Source organism: Pseudorasbora parva, chromosome 3 (assembly GCF_024679245.1).
Source record: "Pseudorasbora parva isolate DD20220531a chromosome 3, ASM2467924v1, whole genome shotgun sequence".
NCBI lineage: Eukaryota > Metazoa > Chordata > Actinopteri > Cypriniformes > Gobionidae > Pseudorasbora > Pseudorasbora parva.
The window spans coordinates 10,047,549-10,074,212 of record NC_090174.1 but is presented as its reverse complement, the minus strand read 5'-3'; the positions used below and the strand labels follow the sequence as shown (position 1 = coordinate 10,074,212).

The 26,664-nt window shown below is 38.1% G+C and overlaps 1 protein-coding gene across 2 annotated transcripts in view; it reads left to right on the top strand.

Annotated features, from left to right (window-relative positions):
• The window catches only part of tmem132e (transmembrane protein 132E), a 497,444-nt gene that overhangs the window by 431,558 nt on the left and 39,222 nt on the right, over window positions 1-26,664 (top strand). For both annotated transcript variants that reach the window (XM_067437778.1, XM_067437777.1), the window contains exon 4: window positions 5,133-5,325. In XM_067437778.1, the coding sequence (XP_067293879.1) occupies window positions 5,133-5,325 (193 nt within the window). The remainder of the gene's footprint in view (window positions 1-5,132; window positions 5,326-26,664) is intronic.

The following is a 26,664-nucleotide window of genomic DNA, read 5'->3' as shown; positions in this document are numbered from 1 at the left end:
TTTTTTTTTTTTTTTATGCCGTATTTTGCATATATTTTACCTTAATTCCACACCGCTGTCTCCACTGTCCTTTAAACGGCTTTTTTGCTTCCTGTTTCTATGAAGCACATCTCTCCGAAAAGCGCAAGGGCCACACCCCTTACCATTACAGAATGGGCAGAAGTCACATCTGCGGTGACTAGCAAGGATTTATGATGTCACCAACCCGGGAAGAAGCTTGTTGTAGTCCCAACCAGCCATTTTTGTAGGCAATAAACTGCCATAACTTTAAAAGACAATATCTCTGTTTGCATTGAACTCTCAGCACTGTAACTTTGCAGATAGTGTTTATGCTCAAGCAGCAACATTACACACTAACTAAAGTTAAAAAAGTGAAATCGCATGCAACCACCCCTTTAAAATACGAGAGTCACTGATGAACGTGTCACTGATAAACTCTCTCTGTTTGATTGACAGCTGCAGCACACACTGCTCCAACGATTGCAAAGGAAGCTTTCTTTGATCGCTTTCTTTATAGAATTGAATCACCGTTAAATAACAGATTTTTGTCATCCTACTAAAAAAAAAAAAAAAAAAACAAGTTGATGGTTAGTCACTGGTTTGATTTACTGACACACAGACAAAGAACATCATGAATCATCACATTTCAGATCAGACATTAGAATGAACACAGTTACTTGCACGTTGCATTACTGTCGAGCCCAGGCACCGTACAATATTTTGGAATCCGCAACGGCATGTTTATTGCTTGGTAGCTCGATCTGGTTTAACACTTGGCCTATGTTACATGCAAACTTTTTATTCTAGCTTGATGCATTCATTTTTTTATCAACACTTAAATATAGGTAAGTTTCATTTAAAAAAAAAGCGAGACTTTGAACAAAAGGCTGAGAAAATCACGTTTTGTCAAAGACTACATCCAGATCAGATTCAAAATGATGATCAGACAGATGGAGTAGATCGAGTCCATCAACACCACTTTTGATTTACAGTAAATGCTGTTTAATTGTGATGATCACGTAATTTTACATATGCATCTTCTTACATACGATTGCTTTTTTCCCCTGTCTTCCTCACCTGTATTTTGATCAGGAGATTCTGTACTCATTCAGAAGTTGCATAATAGCGCCTCCCCCTAGAGTCTAACAGTGAAAACACAGAAACCCGGAAAATTCTGTTTTTGGCGGGGAAAGAGTTAATGTTAATAAAAGAATAACAGATTTTAAAAAAATAGCTTTAATAAAGATTAATCTATATTTAATTTATAATTTATGCAGTTAAGAAAGGTGTTTGATAATGTTATTCAATTTCTCTGTAGGAAGGCCACAGGTAAATATGACATTTATTATAATGTTTTTATGTAAAGATTGTTTTAAGTTTATTGTAATTAAAAGTTGATATTTTTTAAAAGCCTAAAAAATGTTGAAATCCATAGCTTTCAATTATCCTGTAATGTTGAATGTCTATCATTATAGGTGCACTATGTACTATTTTTGCAGTAAAATATCCAAAAACCACTAGGCCAGTGTTATATATTTTGTTCCGTTGAGTTTTTATAATATCCCAAATGTGCCCAACTACATTTACATTTACATTTAATCATTTAGCAGATGCTTTCATCCAAAGCGACTTACAAAAAGGGGAGAGCAATAGAAGCAACAAAACAAACAAGGGCAACAAACTGCAAGAGCTGTAAGAATTCTCGGTTAATCGAGCACAGTACACAACACCCCCCCCCTTCCCCCCCCAACAAACAAACAAACAAACAGAACATTTAATTGGATAGTTACGTGCCAGTCTTTATTGGTCAGGTGCAGTTGAAAAAGATGCATCTTAAGATGCTTTTTGAAAATGGCTACAGACTCAGCTGCATGAATTGAGATCGGCAGGTCATTCCTCCGGGTGGGAATGGTCCAGTAAAAGGTCCGTAAGAGTCATTTCATGCCTCTTTGGGATGGAACCACAAGGCGTTGTTTACTTGCAGAACGCAGGATTCTGGAGGGTGTGTAAGTCTGAACAAGCAAGTCTAAGTATATTGCACATTTAGCACACACATATATATAGGTATATTGCAACTATTTGCACATTTTGAGAAAATTGCTATTTTAACCAAGGAACCAGGACGTCTGAGGGAGTCACGTTATCGCAATATAAGCGTTACCCTCGGTTTCCAGTTTTATTTGGCAAAAACGCTTTACTCTTAGCAGTGCAACAAGTGTCATAGCAGCCACTGAGTGAACGCACAGAGTAACGTCATAACATAATTTTAAACACACTTAAATGTATTTAATATGATAAACAGAGCTGGTTGTCAGCTGCTATCAGCACATCTACCTTTTCAGAGTCGCGGTCAAAGCCGATTTGAAAAACTGCTGTTCGCCAGCAGCACCCGCCATTTTTTTTGTTTTCAAGTAGCAGGGAATTCACACAGAACCACAACTCTACCGTCATTATGTTAAGCCCGCCCACCGACTCTATACACGACGTGATTGGCCTGACTAGAGTTTGGTTTTTCAAGTTCGCAAGCCAACTAGACGACTAGATGACCCTGGTTACAAATTACTACTGAAGTTGCGCATTTGAGGTTAAAAAGTACATACATGTTTATTTATTTTTCTGAGAATTACAGATGGTTTCTCTAGATAAGACCCTATTTCTCAGCAGAGCCCTCTTAAGCCCTTCGAAGCCCTTTGAAACTGCATTGATTTGGATCTTCAACCCGTTGATTGCAATTGAAAACCATTATGAGACTCCTGGTGTGTTTTCCTAAAAAATAATTGTATTTCTTTTCATCTGAAGAAGGAAAGACATGAATATCTTGAGGTAATTAAATTATCAGGAATAATATTTTCATTCTGAAGTGAACTAATCCTTTAAGTACACTAAGACTGAAAAAAATATCATTTAGGCTCAACTGAATGTGATATTTCTTATTCCACACAAGAAGTTGTTGGTTTTTCAGCTCTGACACATTAATTACCCCCCACAAATAGTATTTTGATAACCCTGCAGCATTTTACCACAGACACACACACTCCCAGCGAGGGAATTCATTTTTTGGCCGTCTCTCTCAGCGTGGTTGTCAGCTGCTATCAGCACATCTACCTGTAGAACAGGAGTCTCAGATAAAGGAAATAGTCCTTGATGAGTGTGTATGAGATCAACAGACAGAACTCATTTAGCCTGTCACTATCCATTACGGAGGTTTCCTGCAGATGCTCTGAAGAAACTATCTGCTAAGCACTGTTGCAATTTTTTCCCCCATGTCGCCAATTTAATTCCAGTATGTTGCTGAACTGTTGTGCTCAGCGGTTTTTACGACTACATACACTTGAAATCAAGTGTTATTGTTATGTGAATGTGCAGGCTTTTTTGCTTTTATTGTTTTGTTGATGTGTATTTGATGTGTAATTTTTCAGATGTTCCAATACTTTTCCCTATCCCAGCTTAAACGGATAGTTCACACAAAAATAAAAATGTTGTCATCATTTACCTTCAAGTTGTTTCAAACCTGTATGAGTTTCTTTTTTCTGTTGAACCCAAAATAGGATATTTTACAATATTTCGGTAACCAGACTGACAGTAGCCATAGACCTTGATATTCTATTTCTCCTACTGTGGACGTTAGTGGCTGCCACACTATCCCTTTAATATGCAGAGGCAACTTTAAAGGAATTGTATGTAAGATTGTGGCCAAAACTTGTACTGCAACCACTTTCAAATCACTGTAGCACATCATATGGTTATGATGTCTAACCATAGACATCATATACGTAGACGCCCCATGATGTGCTGGAGCGTGATCCAGCGTCGCCGCCATATTGGTCGGGTCTCTCCACTCAACGCTAGCATTCAGAGTCAATGGAGAGCGAGCAATTATGCCCGTATTTTATGCAGCTTACGGTTGCAATAGAACAATATTGCACAAAGGAAGCGCTCCAGTGCTAGCCTAGAAATCTAGCGGCAGCAAATCTAATCTGCCGCAAGTGTCGTATAGCAACTCTCAATACACTTCTGAGCTGTAAACGCCAAACTCTGGTCGGGCCAATCACATCGTGTATAGAGTCGGTGGGCGAGGCATAACATAATGATGGCCGAGTTGCGCTTGCGTGCTTCTAGTAAACACAGAAACTGGCGAACGGCGGTCTTTCGAATCAGCTTTGACCGTGACTCTGGAAGACTCGAAGTTAAGCTTTTCTCTGAGAAAAGAACAAAAAACAGCACTGAAGTCATTCTTAAGAAGGGAAGATGTGTTCTAAGTTTAATCTGTCAACTAGCTCTGCTTCACCTTCGTTGCTCTTGTTGGTTGTAGCGCTATCCAATCGCGTGCAGAGGGAGTTTGAAAGACAGCCGTTTATCCCGCCCCTCGGATTGAATCAATGGTGAGTTTCCAGACCAAACATCTTGATGTGGGTCTGGCGTGTCAGGCTACTCCAGTACAACATTAAAGTTAAATATAAGTGAAAATGAATTTTGCTCTCAGACAAACCGATTTGTGCAGGAAGAAATAATCGATTAAAGGGAGGGCAAAGAATTGCCTGTTAGATATACCAAAAACAAATTACATCTCATGTTGAACCACTATAGAGACAGTGTCAAAATGTCAGAAAGAAAATTCTAGCCTGAAAAACTCTTAATTCAGTCCGTGACACAACCATAGTATTTAAAAAAATAAAATAAACATTGATAGTGGGTTTATGTTTCGCTTGAAGAAATGCTGCCTGTCTAGAACACGTTGAGACAAGCGAGGTGGTATAAACGGCGAACAGTCCCATTGCTGATGCTAGAGTGTTTGCGATTAATTTTTTTTAGGCCCTGTAATCCAGTCCTAAACAACAGATGGGCCTTCGCCAGCTCTCTGATTGATTCATTTCCTGGATGCTTCAATATATAATTCCTAATACATGACAGAACATCTGTTTTTGTTCATGGCCAGCATATTAAACCATTTAAGCTTTAAATACATACCTGACCCTAATTAAACTCTTCTAAATTATCTTAATGGCTACATTTGGTGGAAAGCCAGTATTTTTAGTTTTTGTTTTTTTGTCTGTTTGTTTTTGTTCTTTCCAGCATTATTATTGATCATTTTAGTGTTATGCTCACTGTAACATGATCATGTATCTCTTCAGGGACATGGCTGCCAGCATCGAAATTATGCAGCTAGACTTTGAGATGGAGAACTTCACCAGCCAGTCAGTCACCAGAAGAATCAACTGGAATATTGATTACCGGGGCCAGAATCCAGCCTCGGATGCAGAGAAGGTGGTCACAGAGCTGACGGTTGTACAGAAGGACATCCAAGCCATCATTCCACTTTCAATGGTAAGAAGTTTTTCCTATCTGCCACCTAAGGTCATGAAGTTTATGAAATGAGATTGCACTTCAGTCCATTTTAAATGTAATTGAACTTGTCAAATCAGCAATACAATGGATCACAAACAGTTACCGCCCACTTTTTTTCAAGCAGCCTTGGTTCTGGAATTATTTTCCCCATCCATTTTCTCCATAGGCATTTCAAAAAGCTTTATAATGAAGAGTTTAAGTCGTAAACCACAAAATTGGATTGGAAGCAAAAAGGTTTCTGAAAATCAGGCAAGAAAAATATCAGTCTGCAAAAACGCATGACAGTTCTGCTTGCTGCAATCACATTTTTATGGCAACAGCAACTGTTTCATCTGAAAATCTGCAATCGCTCTTCAATTTTAAAAAAATGATATGGAAATCACATTGAAGTTTGGGTTCTACAGAAGCATATTCCATAACACAACCTTGGAGCTCTGGGTTGGTCAACTTTGATTTTGGTTTTGAGAGGTTTATACTTTATCTGCAGGCCCACAAGACATCTCTGGCCACGCACAATCAGAATGCCTGTCGATCACAACAATATCACACACATAACACTTGCATGTCTGTTTTATCATAAATTTGGATTATTTTATGAAACTTTCAACTACCAATGAGAGTGCAGTACTTTCAGCTCCAAAATAAAGTTTTTTTTTTTCTACCAAAATGAATATTTACAGTGCCTTAGTGCGGTAGATGAATTTTGATCAGGCATTAGCACTGAAAGTCTACAGCAATTCAAATTCATTAGACACATCTGACACATCTATTGTTATCGTTTGAGCTTATATGTGGATAATGGCCATTATTTTCACATAGTTTCTGATCCGCTGCCCTTGTAAAAATAAGTGCACTTAAAGGTGCACTGTGTAAATTTTAGCAGCATCTAGTGGTAAGGTTGTGAATTGCAACCGTCCACCCCTCACCCCTCCCTTTCGAAGCACATAGAGAAGCTATGGTGGCCGACACAGAACAAACATGTTGTCATCTGAGACAGCAGAGAGTAGCTAGCGCTCTGTAGAGCACTTTGTCCATTTAGGGTCACTTTAGAAGCCACAAAAAGGTGACTTCACTGTAACGGGCACACGCAGTGTATTTAGATAGAAATGGCTCATTCTAAGGTAATAAAATAATAACAGTTCATTATGTAAGGTCTTTATACTCCACTGAAAATATAGTTATATATATTAAATTGCATTTATGTCAAAAGATACTCGTAAATATTGCACACTGCACATTTAATTGTACTGAAGATTTTCAGATACTTCTATCACTGACAACAGTAGTCCGGCCAGGATATTGTCATTTAAAAGTTGTTGTTGCACCTCTCAACTGATGTTGATATTGAAATGTTGTGTTTTGGCCTGAAGCTCCGCCCTCCACCGATCGACCAATCATGAAGTCAGTAGTGTTTTGGCATCCGGGTTGCCAGATCTGCTCTAGTTACCACAGCTGCAGCTACAAACGTTCCTGCTGGATCCTGCAGCTGATCTGGCAACCTCGAGTCAGGAGGGAGGGCGAGAGGGGATACACCTGCAGTACCAGTTTTGGCCACAATCTTACATACACTTCTTTTAAAGAGAGTAAACTTACATGACTTTGTAATCTTGTCAAATTAAAAATTTACTTCAAAGTAAATTTTTAATCATTGTTTTAATAATCTTTTGTCATGCTTTGAAGTGCACTTTTTTGATGTGCTGACTAACATACTAAAGTAGGCTGCTAAATGCAAAGCATGTTATATTACATTTAAGTTCATATATTTTAATTGTACTAAAATAGAAACTTAATCATTATAAATATGTAATAAAAATATTTAAATACATGACAATCAAGTTTCAATAGAGATTGCAAATTGTGTATATTTTAGTTTCACCATAAATCCTTATCAGTACATTCATATATTTTAACTATGCGTTCAAATAAAGTCATTATGAAATTTCAAATAATTATATAATTCAAATAATTTCAACTAAATGCATTTGATACATTTATACCATAGTGTTTTATTTTATTTTATTTAGTTTCATTAAACATGCAACTAAATGTCTAAAAACATTGCATTAAATTCTCACTTAAGGATATTATTTTGATATATATATTATTCATGTAATATATGCCCTCTTTAAAAGTATGCAACTTATTTTTCACAAGGTTGTTTACATTATCTTATATTATAAGATATGTCAGAAAAGACCTCATTCACACTTTCACTAAAGGATTTTAAAGGTAATATGTCCATGTAAAGAGCTAGTGAGGATTTCTCATGCTCACTCCAGTGCAATAAGAAACTCAATTTTTCGCCTATTAAAATGTTTCTCTGGTTGGTTGAAGTCACTCGCCCAAACCCATAATATCTGTGTGTTTAAACTCTAGCAAGATTCAGTACACGGGGACCAGGTGCAGCAATAAAGACACGTTGCTTCATGTAGAGAAGCTGCTTTGACCTGTCAGTATCCTCCATATCCCCTGAAACCCATCGGTGTGTTTCAAAAGCCCTGTGCCGGCAGAATATAGCAGTTCAAATAACAAGAAGTGAATACAAAACAAGACAGTCATGAGGGAAATACTAAAAACTGCAGCAGTGCAGGAGCCAAGGCCTCAATTTTTCACTACCTCCCTTCATGCACACACACACAAAGAATCCGAGAACAGACAAAAGCTATGTAAAAAAAAAAAAAAACCTGGTCAGCTGCTTCCTTAGGCAGCATCTTATGACATCAAAGATGGCCTCCTCACATGAAGACTTCTAAAAGGTGGGCGATTAAGTTTAAAATAACGTATTTCTGACTAATTCTAATGCAGCAACACATTTATTATTTACAGAAAAAAGGTAACATTCATATTGAGAAGGTAACATAACATTCATTTTGATTACACCTATTGATTGAAATAACATCACAACATTTATTTTCATCAAGAGGTGCATCATTTTTGGTTAAGAGCTTGTATTGGCAATGCAAGAGTCCAGCACTCTGTAAAGTGTACTCCAGCACTTCTCAAAGATTTTCACTGAATTTTAAGTCTGGACTCATATTCATCCAATTCAAGAGGTGCCAATTCATGTGTGAAAATGATTATTCATGCTCCCTTCCACCTGATGATTCTTGACAATCATCCTGAAATATGGCCATGATGTTTATTCATACATTTAAGAAGTGAAAAGCTACTCATTGCATCAATTAGGTCCTAAGCATTTGTCTATTTAAACCCAAACAGTGAATCAAGCATAGCTTCAGTTCTGGCAGCTCACGTTAGTCAAGCTCGCATCAGTTGACTGTCGGCTGATCACGCCTACCTATAGGAATATGATGTCTATCCCAGCAGACATATATAAGCTCCTTCAGTATTATCAGCAGCTATCGTGTTTCTCCAGAGCTCATTTACCCTCCTCCATCCCCAGCTCCTCCTCTCGTCCAGTCAGGATTTGGTAATTCCCTTAAATCAGACTAAATACCTGAATTATTTTGTACATTAAATATTTATATTAATGATGTCTGCAATGTATTATGTTGGTTAATACTGCTCTCTCTGTTCTTATCCATGATAGGCTGCATGGATTCACATGAAGTTCTTGGCCAGAACAGAAGCATACTGCCAATACAAACTGTATGCTAATAGTCAATCCTCTTTGACGATAATGGTCCTGACAGAACTTTATTTGGGGGGCCGAGTACTGTGTCATCCATGTACCACTCTATTAACTCTTTCCCCGCCATTGACAGAATTGTCCAGCTTTCCTTGTTTTCACTGTTATACGGCAGGGGACTCTATTATACATCTTCTGAAAGAGTATTAAATCTCCTGATCACAGCACATGAAAAGATGATACAGAGACAAGTGATATCATATGCATGTCATTAAAGTCCCTGTAAAGGCAGTTTTGAGATTTGTTTCTAAACACATTATAAATGTTAGATATGTATTGCTGAAACACTTAACAAAGACTGTGGCTTGTGTAGTACTGAATTGTGGAGTTAGACCTTTAAACAGTTTTACACCATTTCTGTTTTTAGGCAGGGCTAAAACGGTGGCTCGATGACGCAATGGAGCCACTAAGCAAATGGCCCCTTCCCTAACATTATCATAACTAGAGCACATTCGCATCAGTTCGCCCGCTCAATTGCAGGTTATTGTCAGTACCTTTAGTTAGCACAGCCTACAGGTTGTTAGCTAGTTATGCCTCCGTCATGTAAATGCATATTGCGATAAGTTACAAAACAGCTCATGTCCTTACTTAAAGGGTTACTTCAGCGCTGGGAAGATGAATCTGTATTTAAACTGGGTCATGAATGTAGTAGAAATGTGAAATTATTTTTGAATTTGGTGCTTTTTAGACGGAGAAAAGACAATGTGTTTTTGTCTCATGGGGATGAAAGACTACAATTCCCAGAATGCTTCACTGCCCTGTGAGGCCACTCCCAAAGCCACTGTTACTGAATTACTTTTACTTTCCCACCACTGCCTTCATCTTCATAAAATCAGTTAAGTTAGAGAACAGACACTACAATTAAAAACCGAACGTGTCTGTTCAATATTGTGATTAAGCCGCTGAGGAAGTGTCAGCACAAATGCAGCACGAGTCAGATTACACGCATCATGATGAGCTGAATGAGCTCTAGTCGTTGAGCTGAGGTAAACACGTCCACGCTCGCGGCAGTAGTTCTCAGCGCGTGTTCAGTCTGGCGCGTTTTCAGTTCATGCCTTTGGAAGATTAACTTCATAGGAATTAACTTGAGAAGATAAAATACTCACTTTGCTCCGCCGGCCATGCGGTTTCCATGAATGCCTGAGCCGAGCTGAGCTGTGAGTGTGACCCCATCCGGCATGCGTGGGTTAAAAACATGCGGAAATAGCTCCCTCTCCTGCCTGTAGTCTTTAGCGTCTGGCCAAAAATTTTACCAATGACACGAATTGACGATATTTGTAATTTTTCCAGAAATAAAATGCATAAATCTCTCGTCTCAGGGGGATATGAGAGGGGGGAGCACGATCATTCGAATATACTCCAGGGTTTCTACTGATAGAAAGCCATATGCTAATCGCTGAAGTAACACTTTAAATTTCCAAAAAGCGATGATATTACATAAATTCTGTGAAGAGCCACCTCTGCAGTGACTTTAAACTGGATAGCTATATATAAACTTTCACCAGTGACAACTGGGATTTACAGATAATCCGCTGCAGAATGGGGCCAAACCGACTGTCTCCCACCCCGGCCGTCTTCCTCCCGTCCCGCCAACAACTGGTGCCACTGTGGGCAGTACGTGCCCACCAATGAGTGTTATCTTGTGTGCTTACCGCAACGTTTCTGCAGCCCCACCAGCAAACACCCAAACGCCCCCAGTGTTTGAGTTTTTCAAGATTACAGTTTATTTATGTTTTGATCATTGTTCTGAATCTTATTTGGACGTAGTCTTTGATTCTCAGAATGTTGTGTACCCACATAAAAAAAATATTATATATATATATATATATATATATATATATATATATATATATATATATATATATATATATATATATATATATATATATATATATATATATATATATATATATATATATATATATATATATATATATATATATATATTTATTTGTTTATTTTTATTTTTTTAATCATGAAGTTTGAATAAAACTATTTTTTTTTTTTTTTTAGAAGCAGAGGGTCTGCTCTTTCTTTTGATATATGCATGTTCAGATATTCAGACACAAAAAATATTCTGGGGGCAATTACATTTTTGTGAAAATGATCAACGACACTGGCTAGCAACCTTTTTCTTTTTTTTTAAACACTGGGGGGGAAAGAGTTAAAAGTAGTGAAACTTTCTGTACACAGCTCCGACAAAGCTTTATGATTGGCCCAAAGCAGACTCAGATCAGCATGTTCTTAACTCATGCATACTCATATCGGTCATCCTGTTTTTTGTTCACAAACAGCATCATTTACTGGTAATGATATCATACCGGGAAATTGCCAGAACTGATTTAATGGTATTTTTTCAAAGACCTTGCTCACACATGATCTCTTAACAGTAATTTACCGGTAAGGCAGATCGTTTTGTATATATTTTCAGGCTAATCAGTCATTACAAAGGTCTATACCAGTTAGGACACTGCCAGAGAGAGCAGTTGTCTATGTAGGCAGCTCACTAGATTTTGGAGCTATAGTGTTAGACACACTGATGTGTGTGTGTTCAATAGCTGGAATATATTGGATATACACAATGCGCCATGTGTTTATGGGGGCTTTATGCGTGAATATACCTTTTTTATACATTTTCTAAATACTTAAGAGGTCTGTTCATTCTCATTGGGGGATTTGGAAGTAGGAAGCAATCAGACAGGCTCATCGTGTTTATAGACACAACAATGGCAGAAACTATATGTCGTATGCCAAGTGCATGAAATGAATCCTGCACTGATTTAGGCAAGCAAATTCCATACTCCCACAGAGCCACATTCACGTTTTGAGCATCTAATGAGTATCCTGCATACAGAGCAGATGCACACATGCAGATAAAACACTATGCATATACAATAGGCAACACACATGCATTTCCTTTGAATTCGGGAATTATCACATGTATGAATCCCTGGATATGAAGAAGAGTATGAGAGAGAGGATCCAAATCTGAGACCACACTGAAAATCTGATATACAATTAAAATAAAAGATTGTTATATTCAGGCAACATTGTACATATAATATATATACAATGTTGCCTGAAAATAAACATCTTTTATTTTTATTTTACATCTCAGATTTTCAGCGTGGTCTAGTTATTCATATGCATATTTAACCACATGCAGTTCTTTAATCATAAAAAACTCTAAACTTATTAGCTTATCTGGAAACAAAGATGATTGATAATAATTTCATAGATAAAACAGTTGATTAAGCAAGGCTTTTCACACACAGTCATATACTATGATTTTACAGATCACATTTATTTCATGTTATTTTCATGTCAGTTATTTTTTCACGCTATGAAAATTGAACACTTCTAACATGTCAGTAAATTGAAACAAATTTTTTAAAGTTCCCATTCTTTCCGATTCCATCTTTCAACCTTTAGTTAGTGTGTAATGTTGCTGTTAGAGCATAAATAATACCTGTAAAATTATAAAGCTCAAAGTTCAATGCCAAGCTATTTTATTTAACAGTAGTTCCCTGTCAAAGCCTACAGCGAACGGCCGGTTTGGACTACACCCCTGCACTTCCTGCTTTAATGACGCAACTAAAACCGTTTGTTGACGAACCCTCCGCCCACAAGAACACGCACATTCGGGGGCGTTGTCCTTTTGCTCTCGCAGGTCGAGAATAGGAAGCGTTGTTTTTGTAGAGTGTGTTTGTCGTCATGCCATTGAAACGCTGTTATTTTCATCCCGGAGTCAAATCACCTTTGTTTGGCCTTCCCACGGACAATGTACGAGATCAATGGCTACAGTTTATGGTTAACTCGGTTCTGGAAAATTATAATCACAATTTAAAACTATGTGCAGCACATTTTGCTGAGGACTACTTCCTCAATCTCAATCAGTTTAATGCCGGATTCGCAGAAAGATTATTCTTAAAAGACGATGCAGTTCCCTCTTTGTCTGGAGAAGGCGTTGTTTATGGTGCACAACCGGTAAGTGTATTTTATTATTTAAGTCGGTCCGTTTAACAGTTTATGTAACTCATGACACAAAGTGCAACGCTGTTTAGCTTTGTTAACTAACGTTAGATGGTAATTGAAACTAATCCGAAAAACTCAGCATATAAAAGTGTAGTAATTCATTCAGACACCATCGATTGTTGGTGTTTGTAATGATCAGTTTAAACTTCTGAATAGACAGCTTACCATTCTGAAACATCCAGTAAAAGTCTTGCCTGAGCAGGTTGTAATCGATCCTCTTCGATATTCTCCGGGTCTGATTCCGGCTCAAATTGATAAGGCAATATAGACATTTTTGCAATAACATTGAGCGCACATATCTACCCTAAGAGGCGGGACTTTTCCGTGCAACGTGCACTAAGCTGCTGTCTAATCACAGCGCGGGAAGCGCTGGCCTAATCAGAACTCGTTACGTATTTCTAAAGGAGGGACTTCATAGGACAAGGAAATCATCAGGCCGTTTTTAGGACAGAGGAAACAGCACTGTACAGATAAGTCAATTGTGTCAAAAATACTGTGTTTTTTTACACGCGAAACATGAACTCATGTTATATTGCACACTGTAAACATAATCAAAGCTTCAAAAACACGCGAAGAATGGGACCTTTAAGTGATGCTCATATCCCTATAGTGACTGTAAAGCCAAGCTTCTAAGCTTTAAAACAACACCTCTTTTGTGTTGATTAAGCAAGTGGTTAAGTAACATGATTAATTAGCAGTGCCCAGCAAATTCAGTTCACACACCACTGCTCTCCTGCTTAGTTTGGCAAGTAATGGCACATAAAATAAGTAGGCCTATTATTTACACAAATGATGTTGGTACCCAGCTAACATACTAGTTACAGCCATAGCTTCTGCATGATAATTGATTACTGGATATGATGGCAGTGCACTGTATAACAGTGAAGTTATTGACATTTTCTCTAAAAACAGTGAAGCTAATGATTTTATTTCAAAATAAATCATCAATTAATCATAAAAAAATATTTAAAAAGGCATTTTATCAAACTAAGTGTTGTACTGTAGTATGACCAGCAGGAGAGCAGGGGTGTGTAAACTGAATTTGGTTACAATACCGTGTTACAGTAAAAAAAAAAAAATCATAAAAAGTCATAAAAATTATGCAAAAGCACATTTGATCAAACTAAGTGTTGTAGTATGACAACTAGGACACTATTGCTGTGTATACTGAATTTGGTGACACTACAGTGTGTAAGATTGAAGTTAATGACTATATTTGGGTTTTGTACTTTGCAGATGGTCCATTCAGACGTATCTCTCGATCGCCTGCTCATAGAGATCAATTTATATTAGACTCTTTTTTAGCTTATTGTCTGTGTTACTACTGATTGGAAAGAGGTGTCATTTGTGTTTTAACAACGTTTAGCTCACGAGTTCCAGGAAGTTTGAATATTGAATATATTGCCAACCTTACTGAACTCCTTGAACTAAGCACTGACCATATTTCTTTATACTTGAGTCCAAGTTCAAAATAAAACTATGAACCGCTCCAGTGCTAATGCACAGAGCCATCTGAAACACTGCCAGCGGGGCATTAAACAGGAAGCGTTTGCCTGAACTCGCAACAGTTTTTGTGAGAGAACACAAAGGTTTTGCAAGAGAACGCAAAAGCTTTGAAAAATATTTTTTCCTCCCATCCCATGTTTTTTTCACCACTATGTCCCTTTAGGGCAGGCATTCTCAACCCTGGTCCATGAGGACAACCGTCCTGCTCCAACCCTAATCAAACGTACCTGAACCAGCTAATTAAACTGTTAAGAGTAGAAAATTACAGGCAGGAGTTTGATCAAGATATGAGCTAAACTCTACAGGACAGTGGCCCTCGAGGACCAGGGTTGAGAACCCCTGATTTAGGGGCTCCCTAAATATGTGAATAAGAACTGAACCAAACTGAACTTTCAGGATCTGGGGCCATATTCACACACACACACACACACGCACACACACACGCGCACACACACACACGCGCGCACACGCGCACGCACGCACACACACACACGCGCGCGCACACACACACACACACACACACACACACAAAAATGTATCTTAGCGGCAGTAAAAGTTCTCAGCTATGAGTTTTCTCTTCAAATCTATTGACAAAGCTGCTGAGAGCAACTTTTAGTAAGGAATAGAGTGAAGTCTTCAGCTCAGAGTAAGGGCGGGGTTGACCTCGTTGCTATGGATGATGTCATCACGCTTGCTAACTATGACCACAGCGATTGGCTGTGAGGAAGGGGCATAGTTGCCAAGTCCGCGTATAACACGAGACTTTGTGCTTCTTTTTTTGGCAAGTCGCGTTAAAAAATCTCAAGTCGCGGGTTGCAGTTTTTTGGGCTTATTTAAAAAAATTTGATTGCTTGTTAGGAAAATATGACAAGCAACTTTGTTTCTTTACATTTATGGTCGCTGTTTTGTCCAATACATTGCCTGACACTGTCTTCTCACATCTATAGTCATTCAATGCAACGATACAAATGCTGTAGTAATTCGTCCTCATACATCCCGCCTCCTTCTTCCCCTCAGTGAAGAAAAACCGCGTTCAATGTGCAGTCATGTGACATTACAAGTGGACGTAATGATAGTTCATAGATGTAAACAGACGAATATTTTTTTTTTTTACAAACAATACAGCAGAAATGTACAGAGATTGAGAGGAAACAGGGAGGAGAGGCACCTAATTTAACTAAAAACTAAATTTATTATTACAGGCTATTATAAAAAATAAAAAATAAAATAATAATAAAAACAAGCAGGCCTATAGGCTACTAATAACAGTAGGTATGTTCGAATGTATTTTATTATAAATATCCCACTCAATATAGCTATAAATATTACATATATATTCCGGCTATAAAAGCTCCCTTAGTGCTTTCCTGTGTCCCAACTCCCAATCATAGACTGTAAAAAAGTGCATATTATTAATCCTAAATAGTAGCTATGTGACATTAGTAATTTTCAATACTATTTATGGCAGACTGTGGTAACTCCTACTGGTCAAATGTCTTTTCTTTTTTTTTCAAAGGTGTTCTCAGACATTTGGCCCCTACAAATAAAACACTATGACTTGCGTGTAACCTCAGCCCATTTCCCAACATGCTCAGTCTGACCACTCTTACCTCACAAAGCCTCCCAACCTTGTCTCTCAACCTCCATTAACATGAACTACTCTTTCAAGCCTGGCCAGAGAGAGAGGCCTTTAACATTCACACAGGATCAGCTCCACATGTTCCCTTGAAACAGCTCAGTTTTGGCATGTGAAGGCAGTTCTCGATAAGCATACAAGGGACAGAGAATATGTTGCCAACATGGGCTTCACTGCTGCTCCTGCTTCAATAGTACAACATAAATAAAATATCACATGGCCTTCCAATTGTGACTAGTATCATGCACACACTTTCAGGCATGGGAATAGTCCTGGTATAGGAAAGAGGATAGATTCTGGACGTGAGGTCACCATGACCTTATGTTTTTTCCTCATACTCTAAACCTGAAGGATCGATTAAAACTTTAACATTAACTTGAACCTTTTTCAAAGTAAAATGGACTTCATTTACTTCCTTAATCCTGTAAAGTCTGATAAATGAATCAGGCTGTTTATATAAGCTGCAAATTTCCCAGCCATTCATTGACTCAGTAATTATGGACATTAACACAATGCCCATATTAACGAATTCCCTTGTTTGAGGTACATCATGAAGCTTACATGAGAAAATGTTGGTAATATGTACGTTACTGTAAATGTATTTATTTGTTAAGTGATGATCATTTTCTTAAAATCTGCCACACTGTTACAGGTGAACATGTGCAGATGTTGCTTTAAGGAGGAATTTCTAACTGATTATAGCTATAAATTCTAATTTTGTTCTTGTAACTTAATTTAAAGGTCCTGTTCTTCGTGATCCCATCTTTCAAACTTTAGATAGTGTGTAATGTTGCTGTTGGAACATAAATAATACCTGTAAAATTATAAAGCTCAAAGTTCAATGCCAAGCGAGATATTTTATTTAACAGATGTTCCCTTTCAAAGCCTACAGTGAACGGCCGGTTTGGACTACAGCAGGAAGTGCAGGGATGTAATGACGTCACTAGAACCGTTTGTTGACTAACCCTCTGCCCACAAGTACACACAAAAAGGAGGCGTGGTCTTGTTGCTCTCCCACGTGGAGAAGAGCGCGCATTCAGCGCTTGCATCTCCCCGTTATGGTAAGAGGCGGGACCTTTCCGGGCAAAGTGCGCTAAGCTGCTGTCCAATCACAACACGGGAAGCGCTGGCCCAATCAGAACTCGTTACGTGTTTCTGAAGGAGGGACTTCATAGAACAAGGAAATCATCAGGCCGTTTTTAGGACAGAGGAAACAGCGCTGTACAGATAAGTCAATTGTGTGAAAAATACTGTGTTTTTTATTTAACTCATGTTATATTGCACACTGTAAACATAATCAAAGCTTCGAAAACACGCGAAGAACGGGACCTTTAATACAGTTGATGTAACACAAAACAGGGGAATGCTGTTTTAACTCTTTTCTCGCCAAACACAGAATTTTTCTGTGTTTTCACTGGTATACGGTAGAGGGCGCTATTTTGCATATTCTCAATGAGTACAATGATCGTATGTAAGCAGATGCATATGTCAAATAACGTGATCATAAAGAGTAAATATCATAAATCAAAACTATCTAAAGGCGGGCGTACACTGTGCAAATTCGGACACTCGGGAGGTCGTGAGATATTGCAGACGCTACGAGTCATTTAATTTGATGTGACGACTCTAACATTGATCATCGCATTAAATCAGCTGGTACACGGCACGACTGTTTGCACTGTGAGCTGGCCGCGATCACACGAGCTTTCGCGTTAAACACAGAGCTTTCAATGTTGCTAATAGATTCAAATACAAAAAATAAAGAAAAGAAAATGTGTGCGAATGATTTGCTGAAAAGCTGAGAGCAGCAGCCATCCTTTCAACCGAAACAACCAGAGGGAGAGAGAGAACGTGTGTCTCATCCTTCACTGTTGTGGCGCCTCCTTTTATGCTTCCGAAGCTCCTCCGTGAGAAACTGGAGACCGGTGCAGCCCGCAGGTGGCACTCACTATCCATTAGGCCAGCAGCCTCTTGTCTGGTTATGGTCAAGGCCCATTCTTTCACAAATGTTTGTAGAAGTAGGTGCTTGATTTTATACACATGTAGCCATGGAAGTCATTGGAACACCTCAATTCAATTATTTGGAGGGGTGTCCCAATACTTTTGGCAAGATGTTTTCACACTTGTGTCCTCTTTAAAAGAACCAAACTCAGACTCCTTTAAGTGGTGAACCAAGTGAAAAAGGACCCAGTTCTCTTTACGTTCACACTGTCCCTGTACCTGAAAGAGAAATTCTTTTTTTTTGTCCACTTTAGAAGGAATGTGGTCTCAGATCTCTTTGTGCTCATACCGTTGTTTTTTGGATCTAATCCAGTTAAGTATTTGATGCTGATCTTACGGCCTTCAACATTTGGTCCCATTCACTTACATTGTTTGTTCCTTAGTAACCAAGATATTTGTTTGGAAAGATAATTTTTTATGACTTTACTAAAAATGCTGTTGAATTAAGTAGTTTATATTTTTACACAAAAATATAATGATTTTTTGCAACATCACACATCCACCTTTGTAACTAACATTTATTTTGAATTGTTGTCCTTGATTTATTTTATTGCAGAAGGCAATGATAACCACACATCAGCATATAAAAAATAAACAATGCAATAAAATAACAAAAGAAAAATGCTAATTAAATAAGCTGCGTTAAATGTTCCAGGTAAAGTAAGTATGCCTAAAAGCAACATTCATGTAAAATGGAATAATCACATGAAAAAATAAAACTGCATATTCTTCACTGTATAACATTCTCCACTGACTCTTCTGTTAGGCTAGTAATGCAGATGTTTACATTCACTTAAGACAAAACCACCTGTTTATGTGAAACTTAAAATAAATGCAACAAAACACACACACACACACACACACACACACACACACACACACACACACACACACACACACACACACACACACACACACTCTCACACACACACACACACACACACACACACACACACACAGACACACATATATATTTTAGCTTTTCAAGGTTAAGCTCACTTTCTAGACAGCCCGTTCTACAATCTATTCAATTTCTGATTGAAAGACTCTAGTCTTACCTTACATTAAAGGTTAAAAATCCAGTTTCAGTCAAAATATCAGTCAGAATATCTTGTTTTATGTCATGGAAGTAAAATTGGTTCGGAAGGCCATTTCATGTTGACTGTAATATGCTCATATTTTATTGCAAGCCACTTGACCCACAGCAACATACATCCTTGTTAAAACCCATGAAGCATTTTCTGCTGTACACACCCAAGCTGGTTATTCATAGTACAGTGCACACAACTGTAAATTGCTTAGAAGTATCTCATTGTAAGGGCAGTCTGTCAGCTCAGCAGTGTCTTATATCAAATAGCCAGTATCTTTGGTATCCTTTGTCTGGATAAGAGGCTCAGGTTTACCTTGCTCTGACTGTGTGTGAAGTGTTTAATGGCTTGCAAAAGCTCCCTTGCTGTTATTTACAGCTAAAGCTGTCTGTATCCATCGGGGTTGGCTGTTTCACCCATCACATGAGACCACTCGGCTCTCGCTGTCTGTCACTGTAAATACTGCCCGCCACGGGAATGATACTACTATTTGCATTCTCAACCACACACTCACACATTGCTGTCTCTTTAAAATGATTCAGAGTGAAGTAATGGGCCTGTTATGGTGAGTTGGCCCGTCTCTTGTGTTAAAGTATGAGTTTTATATTACTATCATTAAAAACATATAAAAAAAAACATGTTATAGTTAATGAGGTCCATAGAACCTTTTGGCATGATGGGTTTGTTCGAATATAGTCAAGAACCCTATGGTTCTAGTTAAAACTCCAAATAAACCTCTTTTTTTTAAAGTCATAATATTATCACTGTCAGAAAAAAAGGTACATTTCTGTCACTGGGGCGGTACCCTAAGGTACAAAACCAAAAAGGTACTAATATGTACCTTTGAGGTACTACTATGTTCCTTTAAGGTACTAATATGCACTCTTACAGTACTGATATGTACCTTTTAAGGTACTAATATGTACCATTTAGGGGTTAGTAAGGTACAAAGATGTACCTTTTCACTTTTGTACCTTAGGGTACCGCCCCAGTGACAGCACTGTACCTTTTTTCTGAGTGTATGTTATGGTAATACCATAGCATTATTTTCATCAAAGTATGAAATCAATGGTATTATCATTTGATATGTCACCATGGTACCACAGCTTTTTGCAAAAGATGAGAGACTCAATAAACTCAGAGTTCAATCTTAATGTTTTATTAGTGTATTCTTTTTGTGCTTAGCTATTATTTGCCTAAAATAAACCTGGATTTGATTCAGCTTCCTTTGCTTAGAGTCCCTGTGTGTCCATGACCATCTGTTTAGCCTTTTGCTTGGAGTGGAGGCAATGACAGCGGTAGGCAACACCAGCACAATAGGCTTTTTCTGAACATGAATCGTATGAATTAAATAAATTCAATGGGTGGATGTTGTTGACCTTTAAAGTTTACCTTGCATAAAAATGAGAAGTCATGAAAAGAATCGAGCTGGTCTGCTGCAAGATGAAAGGCTTTTGCAGGGGCCTATAATGAATTTTATTTCGTTGTGCAAGTAGCCAAGACTTCCATTTCAACAAGGCATGCAGGTCAGTAATGCACTTTGAATGAAAATTATGATTATGCAGTTTCAGCTAAGGCTATCAGAGTAATTCGGAGCTAATAACTCATTTGCTCAGTGGGGAGATATTAAAGCGAACCTAATTCAGATGTTATTTGCAAGTCGAACATTTACGACCCATTTCACCTGGTGACTTTTCTCTTGCTAAAAATGTGAATAAAAAAAGTGTTTTTTAATGAAATTAGTCAGTCTACAGCATGACTGTGACTACAGTGCCATCCACTGTGGTTGTTATTGTGGTAATACTTTATTTCGATAGTCCGCTTTAGAGGTTCTACCTATTATAAATAACTATTATAAATGTCAACTAAAGGCGGGCATACACTCCTGACCTCCCTGGGGCCCTAAGCAAAATTCTGCTAAGGGGCCCTCCTACCTGACCCGTGAGCTATGTAAACCATTTGCCATTGCCATGCAGTTAAACCTGACACCTCAGTGCTCCCAATACAATTATCCCTCCTTTGAACAAAACAGTCAAAGAAAGAGGTTCAAACTAACAATATTTATTGAAGAGTATTTTCTATAGAATCTTAAGATAGTACTTGCTGAAGACGGCTTTACTGTTGGTGAATCTGGCTGTACTGGGTCTGTGCTAGTACTGGCTGAGGCTGGATGTGGATCATCTGGGTCTGTGCTTGTACTGGCAGATGATCCAGCATCTCCTCTACTTACAAACTTAAGCATAGCACCTGCAAATTATAGATAACACATTTTATAAGCTGCATCAGACCCATTCAAATGGGATCCCTCAGATTTCCTTTTATACTTTTTTAAATATAAAATACTATGTATACTACTTGGCTCGTGTACTATTTAACTAGTTAACTAGTGATTCAGATATCAAAAATCTCTGTGAGTGATGACATCATTGTTGATATCAAGAATTCACTTTTTTACAAGTGAACATGTAATCCCTGATATCAAAAAGACATTGTTACTAGTCAAAATTCCATACCTAGTATCAATAATTCACATTGTAAATAGTGAACATTTAATTATTGATATTAAAAATGCAAAAATTGTGAATGAATAAAAGCTAATATGTCTTGCCATAACATGCTACTGTGTTTTATATTATGTATGTTAAAGCAATATTTGATTTATGGTTATTATTTACTGAGGGATGTGCATCCATATTGACCAGTATGTCCAGCTAATTAATATCAACATTTTAAATTCAATATAGCCTATAAATCAATAGTCAATCAATGTCAAATTGGCAATACATTGCTTTCCATCTTAATTTGTGCAGTAGTTTAGAGTTGTAACTAAACATTGACTAAGACTAGATATACTTTCACTGCCTATGTGTACATATGATGAGGAGGAGGACCATCATGCCCATATATTGTTCTGTCAGTCTGGTATCCACACAGATATTTCTGCTGGAAAATGCACGTTTCATCTCGTGCACGCGCATATGAACGTTCATGCGCGGCGCGGATCTTTTCCGAACTGCAGTAAACAAACACCGCTGCCCTTTGTCGTTTATCAAAAAAAAAAAAAAAAAAAAAAAAAAATGTATTTCTTAGGCATAAAGACACAGAATACAGCCCTGAAAGTGGCTGGGATTAGCTAACTAGATGCATAGCATAGCCTGCCTGTCCATCTTAGCAAGACAACAGAAGAGAGATGCACATCATATTAACTTTAGGGTACTGTTACATGCTGACATCAAACTTGGAGAGGAGAGAACACAAGTTTACCTGATTGCCGTTCCTGCAATTCACTCTCATGGTGTTTTTTCCCTCTTTTTCTGGCCAGAAGGATAATTTCGCTTAATTTTATCATCATTGTTTACAACATTGATTGACCCGCTTTGACACGAGGGGGAGGCGGGGCCTTGAGTAAATTGCGGGGCCCTACGCAGCTTGCGTAGTGAGCATATAGGGCTGTTCGGCTCTGCATACACTGTGCGAATTCGGACACTCGGGAGGTCGTGAGATATTGCAGACGCTAAGAGTCAGTTAATATGATCATCGTATCAAATCAGCTGGTACACGGCACGACTGTTTGCACCGCGAGCCGGCCGCGATCACACAAGCTTTTGTTTTAAACACAGAAACCAGAGCTTTCAATGTTGCTGATAGCTTCAGATACAAAAAATAAAGACAAAATATGTGTGCAAATGATTTGCTGAAAAGCTGAGAGCAGCAGCCATCCTTTCAACCGAAACAACCAGAGGGAGAGAGAGAACGTGTGTGTGTGTGTGTGTGTGTGTGTGTGTGTGTGTGTGTGTGTGTGTGTGTGTGTGTGTGTGTGTGTGTGTGTGTGTGTGTGTGTGTGTGTGTGTGTGTGTGTGTGTGTGTGTGTGTGTGTGTGTGTGTGTGTGTGTGTGTGTGTGTATATGCTGTATGGTTGCAGCCACTGAGCTATAGCCTAATAATACTCATAGAGCAAGCCTATGTGACGTGGTTGTGCATGATTTGGCAATAGGGGACAGCCATATGCTGGTGAAAATTGGGCTGACTCCCCGAATTTTTTAAACATTAGCTTAAATATTATTGTAAGGTCGGGAGGGTCTCCTAACGTGCTCAGCTCGTCTCGTATTTCCTCTCACACGGTGCGAGCCACGACCATACGAGCATCCACGATGTCCACGCGATTTCTCCTGAGAGAAAAAAAAAAACGTCTGTGAGTTCGTACGACGGCAAAAAACGCACCGTGAACGCCTGCCTTAACTCTCATTAGAATATAAGAATATCAATATGTTACACTGTAAAAAATGATAGCAATTATGACAACATATGTTTTTACATTGTTTTAACTCATTTAAGAAATGTTAAACTTTTTTTTATTAGTTATACAAGATGTAACTCATTTTTTAAAGTCAGTTTAACATAATTTAAAGGGATCCCCTGGTGTTGAGACTTGTATGGCTTAATATAACATAAATGATGTCTCTTACTGAATTATGTAGTAGAAAACCCATGAAAGATCTACGTTATTTAAAAAATCGATTTTATATTTGGACCATGGGCGGCGCCATTTTGTTTGTGTTCTAGGTTGATGACGTAGATTGGTTGAACTCCTCAATCAGCTGGCATTACCCGTAGCTATTTTTACCAAAACGCAACTCGAAAATTGTTTCAGAGTTAAACAAAACCAATGAATTGCTTTGTAATTGTACTTAAAACACACTCAAACATACATGTGCACACAAACTCACCTACACAAGTCACAAACAGATCGGCGGGCACACCTGACAGACTGCTCTGTCTCAATCGAGATGTTGGGCTGCTCAGTCTCCACGACAGGGGCTGAATCCGAAATCGACCCCCTATACCCTGAAATAGGGCATTATTTGAAGGGACGGCCATTTGTAGTGTTGTCCGACACCATAGGGACATGTTCAAGTGCACTCATTCAGTCTCACGTTCACCGCAATAACGAGTGTACAGCCGATTTACACACAACAGCTGTCCGACTTCACGCACTCGATCGTCTTCATTCACTCCTTCAAAATGTATTAGTGAACAAAAGTAGCGAAAGTAATTTGTGTCTTAAAAGTGAAAGTTTAAAGATTGAGGTTAATTCACTGAGCGTGCTCAAACTTTAATGCACAAACCAATCCCATGCATCATCACCTAGAACGCAAACAAAATGGCGCCACCCATGGTCCAAATATAAAATCGATTTTTTAAATAACGTAGATCTTTCATGGGTTTTCTACTACATAATTCAGTAAGAGACATCATTTATGTTATATTAAGCCATACAAGTCTCAACACCAGGGGATCCCTTTAAGTTGAAATAACTTAAACATCCAAGTTGATTGTACTGCAAAGCCTTCAGCCTCTAACAAGGAGGCTGAAGGCTGCAACCCCTAGCATCAGTCGCTAGAGCGTCTCTTCAGTTCAGAAGAGTGATGTTTACTCGCACAGCAACTACTACTAGCTGGCCTCTGTTACACTCACCCCCATAAACCTCACTCCCATCCGGGTCACGGCACCAATGTAACCCCTTCTGTTCGGACCGGGACTCGAACCCTGGTCCGTCGGCATGAGTCGGACGCACGAGGAGGCTAAAGGCTGCAACCCCTAGTGTCAGTCGCTAGAGCGTCTCTTGAGGTCAGAGGAGTGAGGTTTACTCGCACATCAACTACTACTAGCTGGCCTCTGTTACACATTTTTACTATCAATGTCTGATGTTGCACCTGGTTTGGACTTTAAAGCAGTTTAGCATAGAAAATCCAAAAGAAAATACATTTTTCTTTGTCATCATTTTATGTGGAATACATTATTTTCAATAAACAACCTGAAAGGGCACTCTAGAAATAAAAACATTCAAGAGATGTTGACTGAAAACCAGCTCAAATAACACTGCAGATTTCTCATTCACACTTGCATGCTTTTATTTCTACTATTTAAATGCCTGTTTTAAAGCAAAGGGGCTCGGTGGAAAGTTTCTCAAATGTGCTCTTTTGATTGAAGCATGAGAGAGAGAGAGTAGAGAGAGCTGAATAATCTTTGCTTTATTCCTGTGGGCCACAAGGGAAATAATTTACAGTTAGTTGTGCAACATCCCTGCAGCAATCCTATCCAGAATAATGAATTGATTTTTTTCTTGGAAAGCCATTGCGAAGCCAATGTGCTCTTTAATTGGCTTCAGCTTTTGAGATGTAATTGAAAGCATAGATTTATTTGCATGTGTCATCTAACAGGAAAACTTTTAAATTGGGAAGCTCTGGACAGAGTATTTTAAAAGTTAATCCATTACCATGGAGTAATGTAACCGCCATAACCCGCAAGGTTTATACAAAGTGAATGAGAACCTCGATCCCATTTGAGTTTGTCAAATGACACTATTGAACATGTACATGCTTTCTTCAAGCTTCATACATTTTATTCTTCTCTTTTGCTTATTCATTGACCGTTTTAGATGTAGATTCACATTCTGGTTTATCCTTGATTTTAGAAAAGATGTTTAAATGCTTCATATGCATTGGAATAGTCCTGTATGTAATCAAGATATTGCTTTATCTCGTGGAAATACTGGAGATGATCTTGCCATTTATTTTAATTCGTTTTAGTAATTCAGCTCATTAATTCTCATTCATGTCCTTGACACAGCACACAAGATACAATTAACTGGAAAATGTAGGTCATAACACTGTTACGGCGCTTTCACCTGTCTGTGTATTGATTTATGTTCACTTCTTTAAATATTTTCAAAAACACAACCACAACTATGTCAGCTTAAAAGGATAGTTCACACTAAAATGAAAATAAAGTTATAACCTTGGTGTTGTTCTAATGCCGTATACCCTTCTTTCTTTTATAGACCACATAAGGAGAATAATAAAAAAAGTCAAACTTGCACTCGTTTATTTAATGCTTACTTTACATGTGAAAAGTATCATAGAATTATCTCTTGTGACATGTGGCATACGTTCAAAGTTTTCTTGGATATATGGTTCAGTGAATTATATATTTTTTTTTTAATCTATTATTTATTGAAATTGAAACCCTTATGCACGGTGTGTGTGTTAATGACTCTTTTCGCACCACAGTTTACTCCAACATGCCCAGAAAAACACAAGTGGTGAGAAATCAATATTAACAGTAATGTGACAAAATTCAATCCATGCTCTGAGGTGAATATATCCGTTGTGTTTGTTGTACCAAAAAGTTATCAGGTTCTCATTGGTCAAATATCATTCTGACCATCAAATGTTCTGGTCCGGTGATATTTGACTCAGGGAACAAAGCACACGGATACTTTTTGGGATTTCTAAGGGTTGTATTCATGTCATGTTCTTGATTTCTCACAACTTCTCACAAATGCGCACATTGGCCAAGACCAATAATGTTGTTAAATAATACAAAAAAATGTGGTTTGTTTT